The sequence below is a fragment of the Trichogramma pretiosum genome, unplaced genomic scaffold (assembly GCF_000599845.2).
Source record: "Trichogramma pretiosum strain Unisexual culture from Peru unplaced genomic scaffold, Tpre_2.0 scaffold9, whole genome shotgun sequence".
Taxonomy (NCBI): Eukaryota; Metazoa; Arthropoda; class Insecta; order Hymenoptera; family Trichogrammatidae; genus Trichogramma; species Trichogramma pretiosum.
The window spans coordinates 2,410,389-2,434,839 of record NW_019641697.1 but is presented as its reverse complement, the minus strand read 5'-3'; the positions used below and the strand labels follow the sequence as shown (position 1 = coordinate 2,434,839).

At 33.4% G+C, this 24,451-nt stretch overlaps 2 protein-coding genes across 7 annotated transcripts in view; both read right to left on the bottom strand.

Annotated features, from left to right (window-relative positions):
• The window catches only part of LOC106651341 (pyruvate carboxylase, mitochondrial), a 55,469-nt gene extending 54,024 nt beyond the window's left edge, over nucleotides 1-1,445 (bottom strand). Inside the window, exon 1 of the mRNA XM_014369784.2 lies at nucleotides 1,215-1,445. The gene's annotated coding sequence lies outside the window, so the exon portion shown is untranslated. The remainder of the gene's footprint in view (nucleotides 1-1,214) is intronic.
• A 2,160-nt stretch (nucleotides 1,446-3,605) lies between these two features.
• LOC106651413 (BTB/POZ domain-containing protein 17) lies at nucleotides 3,606-23,543 on the bottom strand. Of its 6 annotated transcripts, XM_023462169.1 has the most exons (4): nucleotides 21,981-22,187; nucleotides 20,679-20,850; nucleotides 10,421-10,554; nucleotides 3,606-5,163 (listed from the first exon to the last, which is right to left on the bottom strand). In XM_023462169.1, exons 3-4 carry the CDS (start codon nucleotides 10,511-10,513, stop codon nucleotides 3,748-3,750), a joined length of 1,509 nt encoding a protein of 502 aa, XP_023317937.1. In that variant the 5' UTR covers nucleotides 10,514-10,554; nucleotides 20,679-20,850; nucleotides 21,981-22,187; the 3' UTR covers nucleotides 3,606-3,747. The 6 variants fall into 6 exon arrangements, with proteins under 6 accessions (XP_023317937.1, XP_023317939.1, XP_014225380.1 ...); XM_023462171.1 differs by lacking the exons at nucleotides 20,679-20,850; nucleotides 21,981-22,187 and adding an exon at nucleotides 23,464-23,543; XM_014369894.2 differs by lacking the exon at nucleotides 20,679-20,850 and having other exon boundaries at nucleotides 22,110-22,189.
• Between the last annotated feature and the right edge of the window lie 908 nt (nucleotides 23,544-24,451).

The following is a 24,451-nucleotide window of genomic DNA, read 5'->3' as shown; positions in this document are numbered from 1 at the left end:
ATATCTAATAAAGATAGATTGTCTCAAAACTGCATTTTATATTATAAAATTAGCATATGGGGAAAAATTGGTGTGTATAACTCCTTAAGTAATATCAATAATTTATTTTTACTAAAAAAAGAATATTTTCATGATTTTATGTTTTAAAATGAAAAAAGGAAGTTGATTTTATACCTCATTCAATGTTCAACTATGAGTTATTTCACTGTCAAAAGACGATTTTTCCTATAATTAGAATTTATCATTGTCAACAATGACCGCCTACTATTAACATTGAATGCGGATCTGTAAAGTTTACATCTTGACAAGCTGAGCTTGTACATAAATATTAATGATACTTCTTTCATACAAACACACATTTCTGTTGAAAAATATTTAAAATCGCACTAATCGATACTGTGGAACACGAAATTTATGTTGTGGATAATTTTTCCGAATTACATACAGGGTGAGGAAACGCGGTAAGTTGCACAAAACGCTACTGGGCTATATATAGGTGTTGGTTTTTGATGGGTGACACTTTTTCGACATAATCACTACACATTTGTGATAAAGTCACAAAATCCCCATAATAATTCTGCACTCTCCTGCCGGATCCTACAGGAAATATTTACAAGATCATTATATAACCGCGAAAATTGGATTTTACGCATGCTCAGTTCAATCATTTTGAATAATTGTAAATGAGGATCATTCTAGGTATGGTCATTTAAATCATATTTATGATTAAAAACTTTGTTCAATGTGATTATTGTTGTTCTTGAAAAAAAATGTTATCAGTTTTTCAATTACAAAAAAATCCGTAATTTTAGATAAAGTTGAAATTTGTATTTGACTAAACGCGTTAAAAAATAGATCTTTTGCTAGCGAAGCACTTGCTTGATACTTCCAAACATGTTTATGCTAACTGCATCTTTTCCAATCTTGGTCCTTTTATGGAAAAATATAAATAATAAATATCTTATTCCAACATAAAATAAAAATTGGACGTAGATCGCCCGAAAAGTACCATATATTATGAAACTGACTAAAATGTTTTTGATTATTTTTGACAGGTTACTTCAAATTTATAAATTATCAAAAAGAATTTAATCTGTTTTTATACCCGGTGGAATTGATGTATCTCACTCAAGTTGAAACAATTACTTCTAAGTTACAAGATACTATAGTCTTTCTTCTATGATTTAAAAATTACAATTATTTAATAGACTTACTTTGTATGAACCTTAGTTTATTGACGTGAAAAGAACTTTTGCTAATTACAGTACAAAGACTGTTATAGTAACTTTGAACGAAATTTTATTTTATAATTCTGTTGCGTGAATCAGCATATTAAAACTTTAAATGGACAAGAATGATCTTTGAGTTTGTTATTTATATTCTTAAAAAAACATTAACACAGTTATGGTTCATTCTCAACTTTTTATGATAAGTAAAATATTTCAACTTATTTCGATTGTACATTAACCCCCACCTTTGCAAGAAGTTTTAATGACTCAAGTATTGTATCTCAATTTGCTTTACATAAAAGTTTTTTTTTTAAGTTTCAATATTTTCATATGATTAAATGTTCTAAATTTTACGCTTAAATCTATATACAACACACACTCACACATACACATACAGTCACACGATACTAATTTCATATATATATATGTATAGATATATGCGTATATAAGTATATAATCTATACTGTTTACTAAGTACTGACAATTTTGAACAATTTTTTGGGAACAATTTTCATCAAATTTTTATGTTTACTGCAAACAAGGCAAGAGATTTAAATAAATCCTACAATTGGAAATACTGAATCTCGAATAGGGTTGCATCAATTCCCTCAAGGAAATGACGACCAAGTTGTTTTCATTGTATCTTTTAAATATCTGTAAAAATTTAACGATTACACTTAAAAGAAAACTAAATATATCATAGCATAAAGGCTCAGACAATTAAAAAATATGAAAAAATCATTTAGGCGTCCTTGAATTTACTAATTCTCCTGAAGAAGATATGCGATGGGTATAAAAGTGTTTTTTTAACTTTGCAGTAGAATATTGTTCCACTAAATACTGACTAATTGTTAAAAATTTAATTGAATTTACTTTCTGTCGAAAGACTGTAAAATCGATGTTATAAGAAAGAGATTTAGTTTTCGTATTTTATTATAATTATTATCTAAATGTTAATTTAAAATTTATGAATATTTCATTTTTAATCCGTAAGTATCAGATATAAATTAAATAGAATGAAAGAGATGGAAAAAAGTTTCAGGTAAGTATATAATAATTTTCTGAACTGTCATAATTGACAAAAAATCAATTTCTTCGCACACCACTTACTGGCCTATCTGAAAGAGAGTTGAGCCAATTGCCGCAGAACAAGAAAATTTGAATCCATGCGACAAGCAAGTGGAAAAGATCTTCTTATCAACCCTTCAACCTTGTATGACCTGCAGAGAATATCCCAGATCGATTTCAATTAACAGTCATTGGAGATCGGCTTCTTATTGAAGACTCACGACTCGATATAATTAATCTTTAATGATGGCAAAGTGATAGTTTTTCCAATTCCAAAAATTTGATAATTTTTAGCTAAAGGTAACGTTTACTTTCTGGATGGGAATTTTAAAATCAGTAGATAATCGATAGCACATTTGATCTTATTTGGGTTACTTTGGTTACTTGAATCATGGTATATGCGTGATAAGTCTCTTCAAATCTTTTTACCCAGCTATTCACTGAATTGAGAACAATTCGACAACGAAAGATAGCTGGACAGCCTGAAATTGTTATTTCTGATACGTCCTGAAATGTATAAAGAAAGCAGCTGGAGATTTTGCCCTTAAGTGCTGCAGACCAGAGCAAATTATAACTAATTTTGAATTGGCTATTTTAAACCCTTGAAACTCCGAGCTTCCAGCACTATTGTAAAGTGCCAAAACGTACGGATTATTGTTTCTATATAGGGCAAGCAGTGTAACGTTACATTCAGTTTGTAGGACTACAAATAAGCTAGATGTTAAGGACGATTATTATGGATTGAAATGATATGAGGTGATAGTGAAAAGGATATGGATGAACCGGTGTCAAAATTACATGTATAAGTCTGAATTATTGAAAAATGAACAGTAAACAAAGCTATGGCAACAGAGGAGAAGTGGTTGATTTAGTATAGAAGTGGAGTAGAGAAAAAAATAAAAAATAGGGTCCGAAGAATTTTAAAGAAGACAATTGAGAAGTGAAGAGAGAGAGAGAGAGAGAGAGAGGATAAATGCTGTAATTAGGAAAAAAATTTTCAAAAAGGTATTAAACTTTTCGAAAAATTTATCGCAAGTAATCTTATTTAAACTCCAGACATTTTACTTCTCATTTTTTAAATTGAATTGCATAAGCTTTACTTTAATGAGATGATCTTAATCGAAATTTTTAAAGTTTTAATAAAATGAAAAGTAGGAAAATTTTAATGGTTTTTGATGTCCAAATATATAAAACTTCTTTATTTGCTTAATCTATTATTCATTCTCTATTTTTTCAATTTTTACAATTAACAAGGTATATTTTTCTTATACCTTTTATTTTCATCAGAAATAGTGATTTATTCGGAAAATTTAAAAACAATAACATGAATGATAGAACTAACACATGTATGCTGTTAATCTAAAAAAAAATTGTTTACAGGAAGTATCATTTCCTTGATACACTTGATTAATGGTTTTAGATATCAACATTCAACTTATAAAATATTCATTCATTTATATGGATTAAGCGGTGTGACTACTATATGTAATTTGAATACATCCTTATTTATTCCAACTAAAAATTTAGAAAAAGTTTTATCTTTATCTTTCGAATCTTGAGAAGGATTTAATTCTCCAAAAGGTAAAATATCATCTAAATTGAGAACTCTTTCATTTTGATTGAAACGATGAATTACTTCTTTTACGCAGGCAATGTGTTCAACGCCATCTTGGGTTCCATATATAAGTATTCCAATTTTTACCCGTAAATCAACATTTTTATCTTCTGGTGGTTCTTTACAAGTCAATGATAATCGAACTGTTCTAATAACATGTTCTGGCATTTCTACTGTTCCTTGCCAAATAATTAAAAAAAATTTTTTAAACCATACTCCTTTTGGATATAAATCTACAACCCATTCACAAGGTTTTTCTCCGACACATTCTGCAAGATATGAATAACTAGAAAAAACTAAAGTTCTTGTCTGATAGGACAGCATGTTATGAAAATTTTCAACTGTCAATAATGAACTGCACGTATCAATCGTATAAAGTCGTGGCTCAAATAATTCCAAATTTTTATCATCTACTTTGAGAAGTTCTTGTACTCGATTGTCTTGCCCAGAGTGAAATGACATTGCAATTGACATTCTGTCAATGAAAAACTCTTTATACTTCTGTGTTAATGGGGAAAGTAAAAGATCCGCTAATTGCCTAGGTGACATCATAGGAAACCGAACAGATAAAATGATCATTTCAACAATTTGATTAATTGTAGAGTCATATATTGTTGATGATGAAGATTCTTGCACTCGGAGTATTTGTAAGTTGATCCATTTTTCAAGACATTTATACAGAGTCATCTCGTCTTTAATAACTATATTACTTTGATGCAATAGTGGGATCAATGAATCTAATTCAAAATATTCAAAATCTGCTGTATTTGATATAAGCTCAAAATTCCATTTCACAAAGTTATTACAAATTTTTGCCACTTCATAATGTCCACAATTTGAAGTATACTGTAGCCAACTTACCAACATGCCGTTTACAGCGGATAAAGCAATATGCTGTCTCATAAAATTTAAACACAGATCAATCAAATCTTTGACGTTGTATTTATCAGCTAGCAGAAGGACTGATAGGACTACATTATGACTTATACGAATTTGTCCAGTGTAAAAATATCGCAAAAATTCTCCAAATATTTCAGAACACTGTGGGGTTTCTTGTAATTTGACTTTACTTGCTTGTGATTCGCTCCACTGAGGGTTAAGAAGCATAGTTTCAAAAACATCACTAGAGGCACATAGAATCAATCTATGAGCTGGGTACTCTACATTATTAACGACCAATGATATATCATTAAGTAAACGATCTGCATATAAAGTAGCAATTTTCATTAATACGGAACCGGAATTATCTACCTGCAAAAAATAAGAGCAATTAAATTTAATCAAAATTTGTTATAATAATTTTTTTACATTAGAAAAGAGTGATAAATGCTTAGTTTTGAAATTTAAACTTATTATAATATTCAAAGTGGATCTCAATTCAGAGTAAAAAATTACGTGAGAGAGGGCTATAGCATTTGGCTTTTCTCTACACTTACTTCTACGTAATTATTCTACGTTCCTTATTCTTAAGATTACTTTGTAGTACTACTCCTCGGTCTTAGTTATTGCCCACGTTTAGAGTTAAATTTTTAGATGCTCCGCTCTCCGCCCCCTATAGTGGCGTGCTGACTTCATTATTCCTTTGTGCGTCGTGACGCACAGACGTATCGTAACAGAAAATGAGTTCCGAATCAGAAAAGGAGAAACTTGAAAAGAAGCGTAAGCGACTACCAAAAGTAGATAGACTTGAGAGAAAAACGGCCGAGATGGCAATCAGGCTGAGAACATTGCAGCAAAATGATCAAATGGCAACAGACGCTGACGAGTCAACTTAGTCTAATATGTTACTAAATCGAATTTAGAAATTCAGCTCATAAATAGACCACCCCAGCTCCGAGTCATAGATCTGGCCCAAACTTACTGATGGTACAGTAGGTTTCGTTTGATCTCATAGGCCCCTGAAGAAAGTACAACCTACATGCAATATTTAAATATTAATTACACAGACACACAAAAAAAGTCTTCAGTTCTAGAGATCGGACCTAGTGGACTTTATGTTTTTTATGTCACTGAATTCGAATCCGGTTTTGGTTTTTCAAAATTAGATCTATTTAAGGTCATTTACAGGTCAAATCATGAAAAAAGGTTAAAAATTGGGAAAAACTCTTGTACTGGTTTTTGAGGATGCTTAATTCAAATCTTAAATTAGATGACTCTACCTTCAAGGTCATTTAAAGGTCAAACATAGAGAATTCAGTGTAAAAATCCGAAAAATATCACAATTATATTTTGAGGGTCGCTGAATCCGAATCGAAGGTTATTTTCATTAAATTCGGCCATATAAAGATCATTTGAAGGTCATTCGAAGATCAAATCACGAAAAAAGTTTAAAAATCGGAAAAAACTCCTGTTCAGGTTTTCGAGGATTCGGAATTCAAATCTTAAGTCAGAGAACCTCTATGATCTTACTTTCAAGGACATCTATCTTGATATCGCTGCTACATTTGTTTTAAGTCTTTATGGATCCATTCTCCTTACTCGTCGCTAAAACCTCCACTGTTTTCTGGGAACTGATCTGTATAGTTATGCAGGATACAGTTTATAGTATATATAACATTCTATTTCACCAAAATTTCATGATGACTGCTACGAATGTTCAAAATCTAAGTTTTATCATAAAACTGATGCAGGAATATTCGATGCACCATGGTGCATGGGTTTGTTCAAGGTAAATCGCAGAAGCGATGATAGCAAAATTTTAATATCAAAAATGATAAAACATTTCGGCGAAATGGAACGTAATATATCTTATAAACTGTATTTGTTTTGATTGTATTTTAGCTCGACGAGGATAATCAGTAGAAATAGAAAGGTTGATTAAAAACTTACACAGTTCACTTATCAAACATACTGAACTTTATTAAGGGGGGAAAGGTACCTTAAACCTACATTTATGAAAAATTTATTAATTATGAAGAAAAAAATTTTTTGTGGAATATACAGAGAAAACTCTGTTTTCTTCACTCTTTTTTCAAATTTTTTCACTCTGGAATATGAAAATTGAGGTCCTAGTCACCATAGAACCCTCCTCGATGAAGCAAGCCCACAGTCCTGACAGGTACCCCTATGCCGTAGGATCCAGTTAGAACCGATGGTGCAATCATGGTTCTTGGGGTCTCATTTTGATCATCAGATGTATGGTTACAAACGCAAGCACTTTCAGATTTTTTAATTAGTTATACACAATTTTCCAGCCACATATACACATTTATTCATTAATATATATGATAAAATGACAGATTATGCTACATCATAGCCTGAAAAAAGTGCTCATTTGTCCCAATACCTTTGAAAGTGCTTGCGTTTGTAGCCATTCTCATGTAGAACAATCCCTGAAAATTTCAGCTCATTTGCTCAAACGGTTTACATGAAAAGTTACGGCAACAAAGCAATTTTGAGATAAAACATAACTGCCCAAGAGTTGAAAAAAACCAAAATGCATCAATGTATGTCATAATGACACTCTCATGTCACTGAGGCTGCTTAAAACTTTTTGGACCATAAAGAACAGTAATTCAATTTGAATTTTCAACATATTGGACCCACAAGGACAATGTTCAATTATCCCAGACAGCCAGACAAAGCCAAATGCGCCAATTTCATTACTACATTTTATAAGTTGTACTAAAATGTTAGTATACGCTAATATGGGTTTTATGGAGAAACTGGTAACTAAGTTGATTATGTCCAAATCAACTTTTCACACAAATATACACAATCTCACATTAGAACTTGAACCCAGTCTTCTACGTATTCACTAACATTCATAAAATATTTATCACTAGATACTTGGAAATAAATCACTACAAGTTGATCAATTATCACTTATCTTGTTCATCACATGCAACATACAATAATATATATGATATAGTCATATACACATACATAAAGTACAGTGACATACATATACACTGATGTATATATGTCAATTTTCATATGTACTTCTGTATTTCTTGAATTAGAACTACTAAAAATGTCACATTTTTATAACAAGCTATTGAAACTTCTTCATAGCTTTATTATGAAACACTATGTTGAGTTGCAAAGATATAATTGCACTCTACATATACTTTTTTCACTTTAAAAAAAAATGTAATTTTTAGCCATTGGAAAATCAAGAAGCAGTCAGCAGACTGTTGTTGACATTTGATCAGGGCTCGTGCACGAATCAGAGAGAGATAGAAGATATGCCGAAACCCACGTGCTGCGAGTGGTGGCGTTACTGTACACCTATAGCCATGTAAACAAACAAATTTCTGCTAGATGTACTCTAACCAAAGAATAAAACGAGTATCAATAGATGGCGCTACGGACTCATCAAAGTTTCGAGATTCATGAGAGAATGACCACGATATATTGAGTCGTTTCATTCATTTTTTCTAAATCATCGTAAAAGTATCGGTACTAAATAAGCTGTACATCACGGTACAGTTAAAATTTTAAAATTTCGATCACGGTACTGGAAAGCCGAGGAAAAATCCTATCAAAAAAGTCAATGAAAAAAAAATTTTTTTTTTAGATTTTAGGTGCCTTTGCCCCCTTAAGTAATATTAATTAAGAATAATATATAAGAGTTTCTATCGAAACGTACAAAAGGGCAATCAAACTTATTAACGTAAAAGAAACAAAAAGCACTTGGCAAAGCAAAGTTAAAGCTGAATCTAAACGTTTGCGCAGGGCGGTGCAAGGATACAGAGTGAGTACAGAGACGGCGGCCGGCAGACTCGGGGCGCTCGAGTCTCTCTCGTAGGTGTCGCATGGTAGAGCAGCGGTTCTGCTATATCGACAGGCGGTGATCACACCATCCTAACAGTATTCCCTGCATAACCATACAGATTAGTTCCCAGAAAACTATGAAGATTTTAGCGACGAGCAAGCAGAATGTATCCATCAAAACATAAAACATATGGAGCAGCGATATTAAGGTGGGTAGGATTGGCGATGATGGCTGATTACTGCTGGATGTTGGAGAGAAAGCCAACATAGAGAAATTAAACGCAAACGGTAACCTTCACGCCGATCGTTTAAAGAAAAAAAGGTGCGTCACACAAAAAAAGAATAAAAAGGCATGCAAAACATACGAATACTTCATAAATTCTTTTTGTCTTTTTTTCATTAATTTAATCTTCAAATGACCTCAATCTTGATTTTCTTTAGGTCACTCAATAAAAAAGCTGAATTTGTCGACTCCAAAAACCTATACATAATATTTTTCCGTTATTTTATAGCGTTTGCTAGATTCACCCTTCAAATGACCTTAAAAATGAGATCATAGAGGTCATCTGACTTTAGATTTAAATGGAACATCCTCGAAAACCTGTATAGGATTTTTTTTTCTCGATTTTTAACCTTTTTTCATGATTTGATCTTGAGATAACCCTCAAATGACCTAAATCGATCTGATTTTGACATATCGACACTGGATTCGGATTTAGCGACCCTAACAACATAAAGTCTACTAGGTCCGGTCTCTGGAACTGAAGATTTTTTTTTATTTGCCTGTGTTATATGTAATAACCCCCCTTTATTATTACTTAATAACTCGATACTCATTAAATCTACTCCAAGCACCTTGAAAGCACTTGGATTTGTACTATTCTATGTCATAAACACTTATAGAAAAGTACGACACACCAGCTCTAATAGCTCACTATCCAAATACAAATAAACAAACCAGTTAGAGCCAGACTTACGCAATTATGTAGTTATAACTACACCTATATAGACAGGTGTGCGGCGAGTGCTCCAGTTGAGCGAGTGTCAGTCGCTTGTGTATCACGATAGAGAGCTGATCATAATAAACTCCTTCTTCGTCTACGTAACTTATTTCAGTTTACTTCCATACCTGTTTCTCTATATATTCGTACAGTGTCCGAAGTGGTTCGGATTCCAATATAAAAAGAGGACCACGGATGAGTATTTAGCCCGCCCCCCCCCCCTACCCACCTTTTTGGAGGGTGATACAGACCCGGTCACGGTGCGGCGCCGGAAAGCGAGGACCACACCCACAAGATGATGCCGATGTGATGTCTGCCCTTGTCAAGACAGTAACTCAGTATTCAACAGTAACTACACAGTAACTCAAGACTCTCAAGACAGTTAAGTCTTAACAAAGCCAGTCATCACACCGGCAAAACGTCGACAGTTTTGTTTTATAATAAATTTGTTGGCGCTTGTGAAATATAAATTTTTGAAGGCAAACTTCTATACGCGCGTTGGGTATGGGAGGTCAAGCCGAGAAAAACGGGCATCCATCCGTCCGGGCATCCAGGCATACGGATTGCATGTTTTCAGTCTCAGTAGCGTCTTTATGCTTAGCACACTGTGATTGGTCAGCGATCGGCAGTGGCGAGACTGTGCTAGTCCCCTCTCTACTGCGGTATGTCACGGCAGCGGGTGTGTCGACCGCTCATGCCTTTGTAACTTCATACTGATCGATCAAACGACAGCGCATATAATATAACTCAAAATTGTTAAGATTTAAAATATAAATATGAATAAATCTTACTTCAACAATACTATTTTCCGATTTATAACTACTATTCCCAGGAGAAACTTCTTTTGACCGAGGTGCAGATTCATTTGAACGTTGATCATCCATTTATAACATAATCTATTTGCTCATTTTTGTAAAATATAAATCTGAAAAACAAAATTTTACAAATAAGTTTTTATCATAAATACATAAGTCAAAGAATCTATATGGCTGCGTCCAAGATAAATAAATTAGGTGATATGCACGTTTGAAATTTTTTTAGCTTACTGACAAAACTACCAGTGACTTTGGAAAAATATTTTACGTCTACATTTTACATATATACAGCGAATCGATAGATTTATTCTTTTTCGATGGTGACCTCAACTTTTCAGAATCCCACTTTTCATACAGAAAGTCTATTCAGGCTATCGTGTTATAATGTTAAGATGGAATAACAACTGAGCAGAACATTATGACCGCAAACGTCCAAAAATACATGGTTTTACGTCTCAAAAACGTTATGCTCCCGCACACAGTGACTCTCAGCTCAGACAGTGTGAGTGACGTGTTTAACACGATACTTCTGTATAGATTTTACTTTTGATCTGTATAACTTGATCCAGGAAATATTTTCTGGAAAATACACTCTAATTTAAAGCAAATTTTCAGCATAAAAAAAGAATTTTTCGAAAAAATAAAGTTACTGTCAGAAAGAGTAGGTACAATTCTATCGATTTGTATGTGACATATATTTTCTCAAAGTCACTGTCAGTACTGCTAATGAGCTAAACAAGTTGTGATCAGTACAAAAAGTCACTTACTCACTACGGGAATAATTCAACTTCAATTTGGTCATATGTATAAATATGGGTAAAATTCAAAACATTTTGAATTACATGTCACAGGGGGTCTTCAGATTTTCCTGGATTTTAAATATGTTTTAGGGAATTTCAAAAAGGATCAAAAGCCGTGGTTACAAATTTTTAAAACAATAACGTTCTCCTTGAATGTATATGGATATTTGATTCAAATTGGTATCGATTATGAGCGTAATATAATAAAGAATAGAAAAAAAATCATGAAATTGCATTTTAAAAAATTTGAAATCCTTCTTATTTACTGAGATACAGCTGATTTCGTGAGCATTTTTTCTTCTCCAGCGTTTTCTGGCATTTTACGTTTTTGTAAAATGCACCCCACTTGTCGTAACATTCAGAGCAAACCGTTGAAGGTACAGCAGCAGGGTCTCGTACACTTCTTCAGAACATGAATGGTTACGGTTCGACCCATAAGTCACTCTGTGCAAACACTCAAGCATATTTTTTTCAATTTACGTTTTTTTGTTATTTCCTTCATAAATCTATGATTGAAAGTGACCTATGAATTCGATCACCTCACCCGAGGTTTCGGTTGTGATTGGTGTTCTGAAGAATGTATACGCGACCCTGCTACTGTAACTCAATCGGTACACACTGAAAGTTACGATAGTTGATCACAAGTACGAGTCACAAAAAAACGCATAAGAAGAAAAAATTTAACATGTAAAGTATACGAAAAGGCTCACAAAAACAGCTTTATCTCAGTTGTTACGTAGCTCTTTCCGTGGCTAATAACTTTAATGTGTTACTTTAAATAGCAGTTGTTGTTCGAGGAGAGGAACGTTGAAATGAATATATAAGACTGTGGTGAGGTTCACACACAAGACTTTATTTACGAACGTATAGACTTGAAATAATTACAAGAACAACAAACGCTTACAAACTATTATGGCAGAAGACCTTGATGATGACGGTCTATCGAGTTGCTGATTTGCTGGGGCTGCTGTTATCTCGGTGTTGCTCACACCACCTCGAGTTTTACAATTTGTTCAAATAATAACTCGTTGCACACACGGACTCGACTCGTCGCGGAGTATCAATTACACGGTACTCGGTGATGCCATTTAATGCTCGTTGTATAATTTATCTCGAATAAAGAATCACCCGGAGTTTAACAGTACCGTCGTTCGACACAAAAGTTCGCTCTACCACCGTAATTAATTGATTAGCCCAAACCTTTGCTCACTCAACGATATTAAATGATCTGCCGCAACGATATTCACGGGTCTGCCCAGAGCCTAATTTTTACCCTGATTATGTACTAATTCATGCATGCATATTCTCAGCGGGAGCAAACAGTGTTTTTCCCTAGTTGCAAAATAGTGCGCCCTTGGTCACTTCTTGACCCGCGGGTCACGCATGTGCCGTTCTATATACCCATACCAACTCGGATCGCTCGGTAACCCTAGTGACGCACACGAGTCATCTCTCGGTGATGAGGAAGCATGCGAGCAAGCCAGCAATTATGTTTTTTTCCTCATATTCGTCGAATTCATCCGCCACGGGTTTCATCTCGCGCGCACGTGACACGATTTCTTCGTATGCGCCTTGTACACATACGCGAGCTTACATATACATGTGCAGCCTGCTCTAACGCGCTGGCACATGTTGGCCGCTCACGGTCACACATACATTCAAACGATGGCTTGGCCTACGCTCGCCGTTGAATGCCTGTCAGCCTCGTGTACATCTCGAGCTGTCCCGCCTTTCTCTCACTAGATCATGCGTTTGTCATTGCGTTGTGTGTGTTTGCTTGCCTGTCTAATTTGCATCGTTCTTGATTATAATATTTTATTTTTACAATACTTAATACTAAGTTATTAGTATATAACACAGTGAATAATCAACATTTTGGAGTTTTGGAAAATGCAAAGGAGGCAAAAAAAATCCTGCTCGAAATTACAATACAATATTTCATATATTTTAAATCCCCTTTGAGCCCTTAAATGGTAAACTTCATTGCTAAATGAACCTAGACCTAAATCATATCAAAAAAGAGAATTCTCAGAAGTGCTAAATTATGATGAAGGATTTCAACTATGATAATCACAAACAGGCATTAACAGAAATAGTAAAAATATCTCTCATCAGGTGGCTCAAACAACTGGATAACACACACGATAAATAAAGAATAAACTACAAAGATTACATTAAATACGCCAGCATCCTCACCAACGTCGAATTACAGAACATTAATCACAAAAAATATAAACTATTGAGCAAACAGCCAGCAAAAGCAACCGCAATCTACCAAATGCCACTGTGTTACCTGATACGCATTAGGTATTCATCACATCATAGGAACGGAGTGACTGCCAGTGAATCCTAGCTTAAGTAGTAAGCAAATTTTTAATTTAGTAAGTTTTAATCCAAGGGAACTTGATCTTATAGATCGCTCACAATAAATACTGAAAAAAAATTGACTTAAAAGAGATATTTAACTGCTGATGCCAGATTGCACATAGGTGGACATCACAACATAAACAAAACTTATGATACAGTAGAGTCAGAATGCTACTTAAAAAACTGGAGCAAAGGGCAAAAAATAACACATGGAGTACGTTGCTAAACTGAAACCAGCACGTTTGAATATAGAAAGACATGTAACACGGACTTATTTTCCCGCCCTTTTCCGTGGCCTATGGAAGTTTAGGTTGGAGATACTCGCTATAGTTAGAAAATAAATTATTGATCAACAAACCCATACTTAAAAAGGGTTGAATGCACAGGATCTAGTTATTAGGTATTACAGAAAACTTCAATATTTATACCGTAGAACATTTCGACGTTTTCCACGAAAAATAGCACATTAATGTGTTAATTTAAATGAAAATGTGCCGATCTTTGAGGGAAACGTCGATTTCTACACGTCCCTTGGTTCATGCCGAACGAAGTACACTCCGTAACAAAATTATCCCGAGAATGGTGACATGAACAAAGGTGGATAGAAATTTAAAGATTTAGGTCTGTTTAAAATGGGTAAAATGAACGCAAGCGAAAAAAAGCAGTTGGCAACTATAAACGCGTTTTTCTCGTAACCATGTTTTCTAAAATCATAATTTTACAATCATTTCTTTTAATGTTACAGCACTATCTCACTTTTTTTAGAGCTAAAAAAAGGGGGAATAAAATTTTTTTTGCAATACCCCCATTATGTCAATTTTTAACTTTTCTTAGTGATTTTTGTTCAGGATTCAGCAAATTCGTTCTATTTTATAAAAAAAAATTAAATTTTTTTATATTAGACAAAAATTGGGTGCGCTAACTTGCCACCCGTGAAGGTGTCTTTTTTTCGATTTCTAAGAAACTATGCGGTATTTTTGTTCATGAAAATGTGTAAAAGTAGTTAATAATATACGTCACAAGTACCAACAAAACTTGAATACTTTTTCAACTTCTTTCTATGGGAAAAAAATCACGAAAATCCTGTAACTTTTGGGACGCTGGATTGGGTTAGCAGAAACGTTGCCGTCTTAATTGTAACTCTTTCCTATATGTTTTATTACAGTGCCTATCTTAGATCTCCCGTGATAGTAGTCATTGACATAAGTCTTTGCTTATATTTAGCTTTTTTTGTGAAATTTTTAATCGTAATGTGTCAGTGTTTCATTCTGTCTTAATAATTTCACTGAAATAAATCGTTTATCAGTTCTTCTAATCAGTTTCATTATAGGCGTGCACATTTCTGATATGTGCAATTTGAAAGGTGCCTCTTAGTATGAAAACTCCTATTTTCTAAATGTATTTTTCATGGTTTTATAAAATGCCAAAACAACAGATTTCTTATTTAAAACCATCATAAAATCAGCACATCGCAGAAAAATTCAAAAATTTTTTGAATTTAATAATTTTCATCATAATTTTTGACATATTTAAAAAAACTTACCCAAATTCGATTCGATCTGATTTTTCTTATTTGAATCTTGATTAAAATTATCTTGTGAAATTACTCGATATTAATTTATAGCATACGTTTCTTTGTTGAGATTGCCAAATTAATTAATATTTCGAACTTTGATGTTTTTTTGAAATTTACGAGTTTCATCTCTTTTACATCTAACCCACGTTCATAAAAAAATTAATCCACCCTTAATAGAAGGGGTCTGATTCTAGTTATAATTTTATAGATACATATTGGGACAAAAACTGATAATAAAACTTGAAAGACTTTCGTAAATGATGAATCTTAATAGTTGACTTTCTCTACGTTTGTTATAACTACTTGATAAATATAATGAAGGCAGCAAAGTAGTAAAAAAAACTCTTCATATTTAATATAATGATACCATTGATGATATAATGAAAATTTACAACAATTTTAAAAACAATGGTTGAAAGAAACTGTCAATGCATTAGGACCAGAAAATTCAATTTTTAAAATTTTTCAAATTCAAATGTGTATAGTATTGAATTAAACTTATAAGGGTCAGATTTATACTTTTTTGAATCAAACTGCGCCCGGGTTCCTAGGATTTTTATAAAAATTTTTGGCATGTTTTAAGTCATGTAAGAAGGGTTCGAAAGTTACAAAAAATAGTAAACTGATCCACTCGATCACAATAGGAATGTAAAAAGGTCTGGGGAAATCACATTTGATAACGCGCTCTTCTCGCCTATTTACATTCAACCTCTTCAAACCGAGAGGCAAATATGTGTACACTTACTTTAATGATCTACTGGGAATCTCCCACAGATAGAATTATGCAAAACTAACTTTCGTGTCTTATTGTATAGAGCAAGACCTGTAAGAATCACTAAGCATGAATCGATCAAATATGCTTTAAATCATTGCAAATAAAAATTAAAAAAGCACATACATAAGTATTGAATCTGTGAACCGTCCAAAACAGATTCGATTCTTGAATTTTCAGAGAACCTTTGAACACCTGTAATTTTGGTTTAATGAACGTAGATAGGTTTTAGTGCTTTTATATTAAAGGTCTTGATCTCTTTTTTTTTACGATGTTATATCCAAGATAATTATTCACGCTTGTCTTTGCTATAAAATATCGAAAAACAATGCTAATATGCATTTTTTTCTTGATTTTTTGGGCATATCATGTGCGCACAATCAAAATTCTGTTCGGAGGGTTCTCATAAGTATTGTAATGCCGGAACTGGAATTATTTGTTGGGCCGCCCTGACGAACCGTCGTCGACTTGCCGAGTGTATAGTTAGTTATAAGCCAAGTGTGAAAGAATAGAACGTAAACACTCGTATACGTTGAGATACGAGAGCGTACATATGAACAGAAGAGAGAGTCGAAGATTTGCTTTGAGAGTGAACGGAGCTCGAGTGTGCGAGTTGAGCGCGACATCCTCGGGGATGTCTACGTCGGATTGACGAGTACCGCGCGGCTAGTAAGATCCTACGTCGCCAGAGTGGAGAGTGCGAGTGTCGGTGCGAGTCGACCCGAGTGCGCGAGAGAGAACCAGCGGATCCAACGGCCGAGCAGACCACAAGGACAGCCAAGGGTGGATCTGGACCAGGAGAAGATTTCGACATCGTGTGGTGAGTCGGGCGGCCCAGTCCTCAGTCGTTGTATATATATATATATATATATATATAATTCTTTATTTCAGCCAATTGTTAGGCCCAGAAATGGACTTGAACATTTTTATATTTTTTACAAACAATAATTACATAAATATTTCTTAATCCTACATATATGCATATACAATAAATTTTAGAAAAGAAAACCTTACAGCTACACTTACACTCGTCCACACCTTCTTACTTACACACTTCAACATCCATCCTCACTACTCCTCGTCCTGCACACAACCACACACATATTCTATACACTAATGACAAGTACACTAATACTGTTTCCCTACCATTACTACATTAGATACAGTAATACTCTTTAAACTTATACCAATACACATTTCTACATATTTCTATACATTTCTATACATTATAACTTACGTCCTACCTCTTCCTCTCTTTTCTTTCTCATCAATCTATCTACTACTTTCATCTTCTTTACTATCTCACCATTGCCCTCCTGACTCGTGATTTCTTCTAACTTCCATACTTTCTCACTTGTTTTCTTGTAGATTTTCTTCACTTCCACGCATTTGTTCATCACATGTACACTATACGGCGTTTGATTCTGCAACAACCTCCCAACGTAAACTCAGCGAAGTCGGACTGCCTGTGTGTATAACAGGCGTCAATAATAACAATAGTATACGGACCAGCATAGGCAGAGGCCCCGAATTCGCTGTGTTTACGTTTGGAGGTTGTTGCAGAATCAAACGCCGTATAGTGTACTAAGCCGCTATCCTTATCTTCGCAGAATATGCATCTTCCTTCTCTTTTTTCCCAGTACCTATTCCTCTCCTCAAAATTTCCACACCTTATTCTTGCCATGATCCTGATGTCTATACCTTTTCTAAATGTCCTTAAGTATCTTGGCCTCTCCTCACATTTCCACTTTACATAATCCTTATTATACCTTGCCTTACCTACTGCTTCCTCCACTTCTTGTTTTGTAATATCCACTAATCTTCTCTCAAGTTCTTCTTCAATTTTTCTTCCTTGTCTAATTTCCACCTCCACGTACCTATAGCTTAGACCTAATTTTCCTAAAGCTGCTTTTCTCTCCATATCTATGTCCTCTCTTGCCTGCTGTTCCCAGACAATCCTTATCAGTCTTTCTTCGCTTGCCTTTGCACATTTTTGCTGCTTACTGCTCTTCTCATCCAGTCCTAAACATTTTTATTCTTCCTGTCTCTCTCACTATCAGGTAACGCGGGGTGCAGAAGTCCAAGCTTAGTACCCACCTAACATAATCCATCTGCACTTTTTCCAGTTCCTTCCATTCATTCCATCCCCATAACTCTGCTCCGTAACTCATCACACTTTGTACCAGGCATTTGAACAGCATCATCCTTCTCTTGAAGTCTTCTTTACATTTCTTTTCTCCTAAACTCCATACACTTTTTGCTGCTACAATTCCTTTCTTCTTTAATTTTTCCACTTGGCTCTTGAAATTCCCTTCTGCATTTAAAATTACTCCTAAGTATTCAAACTCCCTCACCTCTTCTTATTTTTCCTCCTTCCACTTCCATTTTTCCGCTCCTTGGTTCCTCTTCTTATTGAAAATCAGTACCTTCGTCTTTTCTACACTTAGTATCAATTGTCTCTCTCTGAAGAATTTTTCCGTACTCTCTAACATATCCACCGTCGCTTCTCTATTTTTGGCCAGTATCACAACATCATCTGCGTACGCAAGCGACCAAATTCTTTTCCTTCCTATGTTAACTCCTCCTACATTCCTCTGTTCGTACCTCTTTTCCATTTCCGCAATATACAAACAAAACAAAATTGGGCTCAAAATGCATTCTTGCCTTACTCCTTTTATCGTCCAAAACTCTTCCGACAATTCCTTCTCCCATCTTACTTTTCCTTTTGTTTCCTCCTATAACTGCTTAATCCTTTCTATCAAATAATCACTTATGCCTAATCTGCTCATACATTCCCATAGCTTTTTCCTGTTAACTGCCGTCAACCGGGTATTCGGGTGCTTTCTGAGGCCGTGTATAATGTTTATTTAATACGAATAAACCTGGTAGTTGTTATTGTTGATATTGAGTGTTTGATTCTTGATGGATGTGTGAGTGTAAAGAGCTTTCCTGTGCCGTATTGCATGCATATTATAGGTAGACCCCGGACGTGCAGAACGGATCCACAAGCCCAAAGGACACACGTAACCGACGAGGTACGTCGGGGGGTAAGATACGAGGTTACAGTATTGGTTAGCCATAATGGATTTACGTGGAAGTGAAAACTGTCGCTAAACCCGAGGTTTGGCGCTTTTAAGTAATGTACATTTATAAATTGTGTAATAATCTAGGTAGCCAAAAATTAATAAGTAAAAAAAATATAACTTTATTAATATTCAAGTAAGACCTGTGCTTAATTACTCTCACTCTCTCGTGCTACCTCAGTTATTACTTATTGAGCTCGTTCAGCGCGCGTCCATCCGGCACCGCGGCTGCAACTCGTCTGACTCGCGACTTACACACGGCTCGCTGCTCGAGCGCTCGCGCACACGTACAATTATATTTTAGCTAATTTACATTTGTTTTTAAATTTTCCCATGTTATTTAAATGTGAAAAAAGCTGACGCGTGTGGCACTATCTAGAGTTGACTTATCGAGATCGGGCAGTGATTTTCTTTCTTTGTAAGCTAAATGATGAGCTTTCAAGGGGTGAGTGCGAGGATTTGAGCAACTCGGGGAATTGCGAACAGTCTAGTGTACATGCACGTATAAACAACAGTAAGCATTGCAATCGATATTATTATTATGCACAATTATTGTATTTCAAATAAGATAGTTCCCATTCAACCAATTCACTGCAAAAAATTTTTTTTATTGCAGGTTATAGTCGCCAGTCTGAAGAGGTTAAACTTTCAATTCGCTTGCATCTTTTCATTTACAGCCTTTTACTACTTAAATTCTTCATTTCATTCCAAATAAAAGGCTATATCTTTTTATCAAAACTTATATATAAAAAGATGTTTCACAACATAAAAAACAATTTTTTTTCACATCATCACTATTTCAGGAGGTAGCCATGAGTTGGTTCCTCCTTCACGTCTTTCAATGCGGTATAGTACTTTATAGCACTGCGGGGTATAAGTTCACATTTATGGCACGCTTTTCGGTGGCATACGTCGCACATTCTGGCACCGCTGCGTTCGCATCACACTCGAATACGCTCGTGCGCTAACCTCACTTCGCGCTACCAGAAAGTGCGACTCATGGCTCGGAAAAGGGGGCATAAATGTGAACTTAGCACAATGCTATAAAATGTTGTACGGTACTCGTGCCATGGGGACACTTTTCGGCCCAGCTATTAGGACGTCGTAAACTACGTCGTGCCAAAAAGTTTTACTTATGCCACTAGTATCGTAAACACAAGTTGCATATAATATTTTGTACACTAGATCGGATCTAATTCTGTCCGATGGAACGCAGGAATTTCCTATGCTTATACACGTTCCATTACTCTGTTGGATCGGACAGAATTAGATTGGGCCTAGTGTAGCACTAAGTGCCCAAAACTAGCGGCAATGTTGCGATTTTTAGGTGAGAGTGATAAAAACACTTTTTTCATTACGATTGAAGAATGTATTCTTTTTTTAATAGCTGTTAAATTGGACTTAACATTGTTGACATATCCTGAAACGCTAAAGGAACTAATATACATATTCAGGAAAATCCATAGACCCTTTGCGCAGGTTGATTTACTTAAATTTTAAATCTGACTTATTAATTTTTTCTAACTCGACCTAGTTTATAATTTTTTTGTTTCTTAATTACAGAATAAATGAGTAGATCGCACATATATTACGTTACTTCATCAAATGATTGAATATTTCTAGCATTTAGTATTACCTCCCAGTTGACACAGAAAGTTGCACTAACGTTGTCATTCTAAAACCAAGAATCAGTTTGTGTTTCGGGTTCATAACAGTTTCTGCTACGTTTTGGCAACATATTGATCGATTGGGTGTGACAATGTAACGTTTCAGTGACAGTTCCAAAGCGTTTGCTAACCGCTAGTGTCCTATGTCATGGAAAAAATTTTTTTTTCAAGGCGACATCACTATATTATGCACTTACTTATACTTATGAAAAATTTAGAACATATTACCAATCGGAACCTTTTGTACGTTGTTGAAACGTAGCAGAAGCTATCCAAAAATCAAATTGTTTCATAGTTTCAAAATTGCATTTACTTCGACGTTACTTTTATATGCTTTTATAAACATTAAAAAACTTAAAATAGGTCGAATTTTCGTATAAAATTTTATAGATTTTAATTGAAATTTAAACATTTTTTTATGTTTCTCTTTGAAAGATTGAAAAAAATGTAAAAATTTCTGGCTGGAAATTATAGCTAGTTCGATAAATAAAAGTGTACAAAGTACTATTGTCCTGTTTTTTTTTTTTTTTTTTCAAGTTTGACATAGTCATATTAACTTTTGGTTCGAAGTTCCAGCTAGTGTTAGGTTTTGAAAAAATGGATAATTTTTCTGTTTATGTTACGTTACGTATGCAATAAGCCAAACGCTGTAAACTTTTTTGAAGCTAGGTTAGTAACTTGATTAAGTCTTATAAATATCATAATATAAGTTTTTAAGAACTTTGACAAAATTTCATATGAAAATACGACTGTTTGCAAATTTTTTTATAAACATTCATTAATTCGTTAATTATTTTAGTTGAGGTTATAACCTCTCATAAGATCCGGAGAATTATTATTTTAAAATTTTGTGAATATTCGATTGATATCAACTTATTAACAACCAATAAAATTTAATAATTACGATGATCATTTATCGTATTTTATAGTAATACTAAGCAAAAATGTTTTAAAATTATTTTCATCAAAGTCAAAAGATATAAAATTAAAAATAGCAATCGATATAACTGTACTCTTTGATGTTTTCATACACTATTTATTAGTATTGATATCCGCTTGCCATAAATTTATATTTTTAATATTTTCTGAGAAGGAATTTATTTTAAGAAGTTCATAAATTTATTCATAAAAACGAAGTAACATCATATTTTAAAAAATGAATCAAGCCTTAAATGTATTAAAAAATCGAAATAAATTAAACTATAATCATGATGAATTTGATGAAACTGTTGCAACTAGAAATTTTGTGAACATAGAGAAATAATTTTAACCTTCTTTACTATAATCAATCAAACGTTATGAAGCACTTGCCACCAATAAAACAACAGATTGCCAAGGACTATTATTATCTTATTTTATATACTTATTCAATCACTTCATAATTAAGAAATATCACTTACAAAACTAGTCAAAAACTTTTTCATTTCGTACTTGGTATAATAAAGTAATTGTTTGATATTACATCAAATTATTGTTTCAATGAGTAACCATTGTATATGTATTGTACGTACGTATATATATATGTATACAATTCTACGATATACTGGTCAAAATACAGTTACAATAAAATGCGGTATTTAATACAAGAGATAACATTACAATTTTTAAATAAAAAACAATTAGCTTTACTCAAAAATATCATTGTCATCGAAAGCTCTACTCGGCATTAATAAAAAATGTACAATAATAAAGCATTCAACTTTGACGTTTGATTACAAAATAGATTAAATTGTTCGAATAATTTTGAAGTTTTTTTCAAGTTTTTTCATCGTATGAAATTTACTTCTCGTGTGCTTTTTTAGAATTTGAATATTAGAATTTGAATAATTTTGTCTCATTTCAAAAATTTTAACCCATGCCCCAAGGCGAATTTTTAATTTTTAAAAATCAACTCAATTTTAAAAATAGCCGTTTTCTGACTAAATTTTCTTTAAGTATTGCCAATTTTAAAACTCTCATACATTGGTTTGAAAGTTAACATCTAGACCTCGAATTTGATGTCAGGAAAAAATGTTTTAATTGACCAGAGACCTACATAGGTAGGTATGAAGTCCCAAAGAAAGTAGAAACATACAAAATGCGACAAAACTATGCGGAAACCTTTTAAAAGCTCACGAAGTGTGCTTAAAAAATATCGCTATAGTGCAAAAATAAATAATTTATCTGACCTTAATTTTAGGTTTAATAGGGGTTGTGTTTGACTCTGTAGCACCCCTAAAATGACCTTTAAGAAAAAAAAAACAAAATGCATATTTCAACGTGAAATGAGGGAGGTCACCGTGTGATAATTTTGGTTCACTGTAACTTTGAGGTTACGTTCAAGGTCAAATTCAAGGTCACTATTCAATTTCTTATAAAAAAGTACCCCAGATAGGAGGTTTTCGATTATTTTTAAGCACACTTTGTGAGCTTTTACAAGGTTTTCATAGTTTTGTCGCATTTTGCATGTTTCTACTCTCTTTGAAACATCAAACCTACCGATGCGGGTCTCTGGTAAATTTAAAAATTTTTTCCTGACATCAAATTTGAGGTTTAGATGTCAACTTTCAATTCAATGTATGATAGTTTTAAAATTGGCAATATTTAAAAAAAATTTAGTCAGAAAAAGGCTTCGAAAAAACGGCTATTTTGAAAATTAAGTTAATTCTAAAAAATTGAAAATTTTTTAGTAATTTAAAAATTTAAAAATTTAAATACGGGTTAAAATTTTTCAAATGAGACAAAATTATTTCAAGGGAAATATTTTTTTGATACCTTGATACTTTTGAAGGGCGTCCCGGATAATTTGAAAAAATCTATTTTTATATTGTCAGTTTACTATATGTATAGTATACTACAGTACCGTCACGGCACTATTATAGCATTACTATAGTACTGCTGTAGTGCTATTATAAATCTATTGTAATACTATCAAAGTTTTTGTCCATTAGGATAAAGTGGACAGTTATGGACCACCTAAGAAAACGTTCTCATGCTTAATTATAGAAATTGTGTATAATATAAAAAAATGATCTGTAAGTAATTTCTGAAAGCAAGAAAGGTAACCTTAATTCGAATAAAAACTTACACTTGATAACAATGTTAGTCAAGAAGTGATTAAAGCAAAATATGCGAATTAACTACTTACAGGTCACCGTACTATGACCATCAATAACTCTGAACTGAGGACTAGGTTTAACTTTTATTTTCAAGCACTAAGTAGAAATAATTGAAAATTGAATATCAAACTGTTTTAACAAATATTATTACAGATTATTACAGGTGACTTATAACTGGATGATACCGTAAGCCCCAGTTATGGACCACAGTTAAGTTTATAAATTGAATAAAAAAAGATCCAACAGTTGATAAGCGAAGCGTTAAGTATTTTCTATAAGAATAATATTGATAAAAAATGAAAAAAATTCAAGATTTTACACTATAATAAACTTAATTATAATACTCTACAATGAACTTTGGATCATTACTAATAAAAATATATCTTTTGAAATATATGTACTCCTCCAAAATTTCTTAAAAATAATATGAAAATCGAGCGAATTTAATTTTTTACAGCGCTAGTATAATATGAAAAAATACGATACAATTGGGTAAGGCTCAGAAGTTTTTAAATAAACCTGCGCACGTATATCACCGATCTTGAAGCGCTTTTGGTATTTTATAGTACGTGATAAAAAAGTGCCAAAATCAAAATTTTGGACGCCCTTCCTCCCCTATAAACGTTCACTTTCTATCTATATGG

What these genes read in the sequence shown, in the direction of transcription:
- LOC106651413 (XM_023462171.1), bottom strand. Translation starts at nt 10,513, where the DNA reads ATGGATGATCAACGTTCAAATGAATCTGCACCTCGGTCAAAAGAAGTT. An exon ending in CGGAAAATAGTATTGTTGAA is followed by an intron (nt 5,164 to 10,420) that starts GTAAGATTTATT and finishes TATTTTTTGCAG; the next exon opens with GTAGATAATTCCGGTTCCGT.